This window comes from Cyprinus carpio, chromosome A20, assembly GCF_018340385.1.
Source record: "Cyprinus carpio isolate SPL01 chromosome A20, ASM1834038v1, whole genome shotgun sequence".
Lineage (NCBI taxonomy): Eukaryota > Metazoa > Chordata > Actinopteri > Cypriniformes > Cyprinidae > Cyprinus > Cyprinus carpio.
Genome location: NC_056591.1, coordinates 26,597,274 through 26,603,273, shown reverse-complemented (window position 1 = coordinate 26,603,273; position 6,000 = coordinate 26,597,274). Strand labels below are relative to the sequence as shown.

Sequence of the window (6,000 nt, the reverse complement as noted above, 5' to 3'; positions counted from 1 at the left end):
CTCACTGAATTGACTTTTGTTACAGAAAAAAAAAAATCCTCAGGAGAATGAAAACAGACACAAATGAGATATTTGTTCATGTACAGTAATAGGGCTATAAAATGAATGTTGATAGCAGCTCAGATCTCTTGGAGAAATGTTGCTGAAACGTTCTATTTTATCACTTTGAAAACATTACAGGAATGTTACTTTTGAATCTTCTCTGAACATTCCGAAACAATGTTACACAATCGTTTTAGGACAAAACACTCCATGAACAATTTAGAAATAATGTTTTTGTGCTAATGTTTTGAGAACATTATTTAAGATCAGATAACTGAATGAATGTTGTGTTATTACTTGGAAGAACATTTGTTCGTAACTTTGGCAGAACATTTTTTTAACATTCCCATTTAAGTTATGAAAACTTTATTTCTGAATGTTTCAGAACATTCAAAACTTCCAATTTTTTGGAAAGTTTTAAATACATTTGTTTCTCGGTTACATGAATGTTTAGAGAACATTCCATTTGATCTTTTTGAAAACATTAAAGGAAATGTTGCATTTGAATGTTCTTTGAACATTCCCGAAATTTAAAAAACATTGAACTACAATGTTTCAGGAAAAAAAGTTTCATATTATAAATAATATTTTTGTGCTAATGTTTTGAGAATTATTAAAGAACAAATAACTGAACAGACATTCTATTAATGTTACTGCAAGAACATTTGTTCATAACTTAGAATGTTTTGAGAATGTTGTGTTAGCTGTTAATTGCTGGTACTTTATTGTTAGTAAAGGAAGTGCTATTAATCTGTCTCATTCTCTCTCCCAGCATGCACCAGCTCCATGGATCAGACCTCAGATGATGGATACTAGCTGAAATGTGTCCAGTTAAATCATTAGGACACACACTACAGGCCAGTCATTCTGAGAAGCAAGTAAAGTCAACATCCAGCCTCTCAATGATGCTGAACTAATGCTGATTGATCACACTGCTGATGCCTGTGTGTGTGTGTGTATGATCGGTTTCAGCTGTAAATCATATTGGCTTGTTATTTGCTGTATCTTCAGATGCCATTACCTTGTTTTGTTCTGGTTTGTAAATGTTGGCCTCAGTGTGCATGTGTGTGTGTGTGTGTGTGTGAAAAGGCTTTATCTGTTGTTATCTTCACCGGCCCGCTTTGCAGCTGCTCTCCACCTGTCACTCACACACACACAGGGAGTGGTGCACATAGTCTGGGGCTGCGCGCATGTGCATACATGCGCGTTAGTTAGTGATTACGGGGTCACAGAGGGTTGCATTCTGTAATAAAATACACTGATGGAATGTACGCAAAAAATAATTAATACTCAAGATGACTATTGCATGTGAAATTTCAAGTAGTGATGTGACTTACTTCATCAAAAGCTATTTTAACAGCATTTTCTAATTTTTGTATAAGTATGTGTGTGTGTGTGCAGATTTTGAGCTCATGCTACTATAGACCATGTGTATAAACATACATACAAACATACATACATGCGCGCACACACACACACACACACACACACACACACACACACACACACACACACACACACACACACACACACACACACACACACACACACACACACACACACAGTTAGTAATTTTGTTGTGTTTTTGTCATTTTTACTAGTTTTTGTGTTTGTGAGATATATATAATATCACAATGCTATATATTTATTTGCAAAGTTAATATTATTTTACAGTATTTTCTAGTATGTTCTATGCAGATTTTTATTTTTTAAATATCCATATCAAGCAACTAACAGGTTTTATAAAAGATGGAAATGTGTTCAAATAATGACTTTTATCATAAATGTCAGGCTGGGGCAGGTTGTCACATATGTGTATAAATTGTATCCAGTTTATTAATTACATTTTCTTTCTGCCTAAACAGTGTTTTGATTTTTGTAAATTTTTTATATATTTTACATTTTTGCATTATGAATTACGTGTTTTGTGCTTCATTATTTTACTATTAGCTGAAATGCCATTAAATAACAAGTAACATTTAAAATACAGATTCCCCCCACAAGAGTACCAGTATTTCATATTTCAAACAAACATATTTTCTCCAATCGATGTCAATAAATATCAGGTTCCATATCAGGGTCAATGTTTCCTGGGCAATAACAGTGGAAATATCATTTAGGGTTTCTGTTTATACAGAAATGACTTACTGTGAGAAATATTAGTTGGAGTAAAAATTGAGACAACTAGCCCAAGGCTCCCTTACAGTGTTGTTTTTGTGTGAATTTCTTTCAGACCTGTGAGTTTCTCATTCTCAGCCGTGAGGTGAGGCTGTTTATGGAAGTTTGTGTGTGAGTGTGTGTGTGTGTCTCGTGGCCTTTGGGAGGCTGTCTGCATAACAGCAGTGTGTCTGAGGTGCTGCATTGTGGGATTTGGTGTCTATGGTGAATTCCCTCTTCAGCATGTGCGTCTCAGAGCTGCTGGAGAAAGTCCCCTGCATACCGACACCAAGCAAGACTATTTTCTGTTTTCATCATAGTATTTAGAAAACAAATCAACCAAAAATTCCAAAATCTTTGGTTAAAATTTGGGACCACCCTTGATCGCAACCCAAACATGTTTTTTTTTAAAGTATAAATTCTATTTATTTATATTAACTTTCATTACAATAACATTATTATGTAATGTTATATAATGTTCAATAGGCCATTAATTAATTCAAATGGTTATAAATTTATAGATTTTTTTTATTAAAAGGCAAACCACACATTTTTAATGAAAACTTTTTAATTCAATTTAATTATGTTTCCTAAATATATCTAGATTTTATTTTAAAATGGAAATGTTTATATATACACATAAATTGTGTACTGTTTTCAAGTTTCACTGTTTTTAATCACATTTGAGCTTTTTAACTGTTCATTAAAAAGTATATTTTCCTTTAGCCTCATAGTCATAATTTTTTTTTTTACATTTTAAAACAAAGTAAAAAAAAAGAAATAAAATTTTAATTGCTGTTTTAAAATACTGTACTGTGGTCTGTCTTGTGTTGAGAGCTTTTGAAATGACTTTTCATAATGAGTTTGAGTTTGTTGCTGTTAGAGGAAGTCTCAGGATGTAATTAGTCACAGACAAACAGATTGTTTAGGTTGATGTTTTTTATTAAGTGCAGACATATCTTGGTACAGAATCCAGTTGGACACATTTCATTGAAGATGATGATGAATTTCTATGTTCACAGTCTCTGGGTTTCAACAGACTGCTGGAATGTCACATCACGAGTGGATCCCATTTGACTTTTTGGACTGTTTATTATTATTATTATTATAAGTATTTTTGGACAAATAGCAGAACTGCAGAACACACACAAGCGCTGAACATGTAGAAAATAAAAATAAATTAATAAACGATTGTATCTAATGCAAAGTAAATTTCAGACTTTCAGCATTGACAAAGATCGATCTTTAGATCAATAAATGAAACATTTGGCTGTGGAGACAAATTTCAAATCAATCACAAATGATAGGCAAACAAATAATTTAAATAAAACATTTGAAATAAATAAATGATAATAATAATAAGATAAATAATCACAAACATATACACACACAAGAATAATAATAATAATAACAACAATATAAAAACTATTATCAGCAATCACTCCAACATTTACATGATTAAGGCAGTTTTACAGCATGTCAAGATCTAATTCAAGGCATTTCTGGCTACACTAAAGGGAGCAACCCTTGTCAGTAGGTTGTTTGGAAAGCTACAGTCAAAGTCCACAGATTCACAAGCTCTATTAAAGCTAGAGACGATGGAAACGTATGTACAGCCTGTGAATTCAAGGCATGTTCTAGGATTCTTAGGTCTAAAAGCTAAAAAGCACTTGTGCGGAGATCCTAGAAAAATAAGCGAACAGTCTAACCTGTTGTAGATCAACTACCTTAAATTTGAAAATAGTCTCATCTGGTGCTCATCCAGGTGGATTCTGTGGGTTAATGCAGTGCTTCCCGACCCGGTTTGGAGGTCAAACCCTCCTGAGATATCCGAGATGTGGGTAGAGAAGCACTGGTTTAAGGCACAGCTTAGCCTCAGCAGGCTGGACGCACCGGCATCTGAAGCAGGATAACCTGCCTGTTTTCCGACGGATGGCATTTGTTGATGTGTCTCGTGAGTCCCGGTGAGCTGTAGAACATGGCGGGGCAGTATTTGCAGGGGTAGATCTGCGCCGAGTGCTGCAGACGAATGTGCCGCTCCTGGCTCATTCTGCTGGGGAAGTTTTCTCCGCACACTGGGCACAGGTGGCTGTGGCACTCGGACGCGCTCAGATTCAGCGGTGCCTGGCTTTGGGATTTATCACAGGCGTCGTGGTGCGCCATCACGTGCTTTTTCAGGTACGCCTGACGTTTGAACTTCCTCCCACAGTGCTGGCAATCATAAAGCCCGTCTTCTGATCCGGATTCGGAAAGTTCAGGACTCGGAGTGTCTCTGTCACTGGAAGTCTCCTCTTTCTCAGGCGCGGGGGTTTTATTGCTCTCCGGGTTCTGCGGTGCTGTTTTGGGTTTGTGCCACCGCCGGTGCGAGGCCAAGTTCGCCGGGCAGCTGAAGAGCTTGTCGCATTCGGGGCATCTGTACTCGATCCGGACGATCCTTGAGCATTTGTGTTGGGCTAGAGAGAAAGGATCGGCGTACGCTTCTCTACACAGCTGACACACGAACTCGCCGAGAGGCTTGTCGCCGCCTGTGCACTGAGATCTGGGTTTTTGCTCCACCGGACCTTCTTTGATCTTCAATCCCAGAACCGGGGAAGTGGTGACTTCGTCCTCAAACTGCAATTTCCGATTAGCTTTGGCTTTCTTGGATGCTGGTTTGCCTTTGCGCTCCGTGTCTAATGCTGGTCGTTTGCTGGTTAATGTGGTGCCGGTTCTGGTGCTGTTGCTGGTGCCGATTTTAAGATCCACTGGAGCGAAGGGCGCGTGATCGGAGCCGATGGGCGCCGCCGGGAAGGACTCCGCCGAGATGGGCGAGCCGAGATTGAAGCGCCTTTCCAAACACGCTCTCTCGTGCTCTCTGCTCACGGGTCGGGTCGGGCTGTACATGGATCGGTACACAATCTCTGGGTTCCCGAACTGCACCGGCTGCACCGAGTCCGTTCGCGGCGACGCCGGGCGGTGCGCGCTCGCCGCGTCCTGCTGCGCGCTTGGAAACGCGCCCTGCTCATCCTCCTCCGAGCGGACGCGGTATGAAACAGGTGTCGCTTTCTTATTTCTCTTGACTAAAAATCCTCTCGGCATCTTCGCCAACTGAAAGGCACTTCAGACGGGATGGAATCAGAGGCACACCTGGTACTATATATGGACGCGTGCAGTGATCTTTCCATCACGGAGGCATAGCAGCAGTCTTTTTAAGCAGGAATGATGACATTGTTCTCGCCCCTCGCTGCCTCGTCCAATCAGATGGAGCTGGAATCTCTATGGATTTGGAGATGGGAGGGTCTGCAGATTGCTCGGGCAGATGTACCTGAGGTTTATTATATTAGGATGCTTTAGGCACACGCTGGTTCCTCCTCTTTTCACGCTTTGATGCTTCCCGTAAATACACACGTGCCCTTCCTTTGTCAGCATCCCTTTAGGGGCTCCTTCACTCTTAGAGCATCAGAATTTCAAATTAAATGGGGGGAAATGGCAACAAAGAAGTTCCGTTGTTAATGCTCACGCACGCAAAGCGGCGCAGTTTTAACCCAAACGTCCTTAAATCAGTTCGTGCTGCAAAAAGGCCTGCAAGTTGCATGCGTAATTTGTCTCGCGACTAATTAAATATATAAATCAGACGCCTGCGGGCTCCGGACATGTGCGACAGTTGAATGCGGGACGTATTAATCACTCATTGCGCGCATACATAATTCATAAAAGAGACTCCTCTCGTTTGCATCATAAAAGACACGCTTGCGTGAGCTGCAGGGACAGACGCACATCATCCTTCTGTTCAAACGGACTCATTCCTGTCTGCAAACTCGC

The 6,000-nt window shown here is 40.0% G+C and overlaps 1 protein-coding gene across 1 annotated transcript; it reads right to left on the bottom strand.

Moving 5' to 3' along the window:
• Window positions 1–3,123: 3,123 nt before the first annotated feature.
• On the bottom strand, window positions 3,124–5,933 carry insm1a (insulinoma-associated 1a). Its single transcript, XM_019066617.2, has one exon. The coding sequence runs from the start codon at window positions 5,275–5,277 to the stop codon at window positions 4,075–4,077; it is 1,203 nt and encodes a 400-aa protein (XP_018922162.1). The 5' UTR covers window positions 5,278–5,933; the 3' UTR covers window positions 3,124–4,074.
• Between the last annotated feature and the right edge of the window lie 67 nt (window positions 5,934–6,000).

Coding starts and splice junctions, on each gene's coding strand:
- insm1a (XM_019066617.2), bottom strand. CDS start 5,277: ATGCCGAGAGGATTTTTAGTCAAGAGAAATAAGAAAGCGACACCTGTT.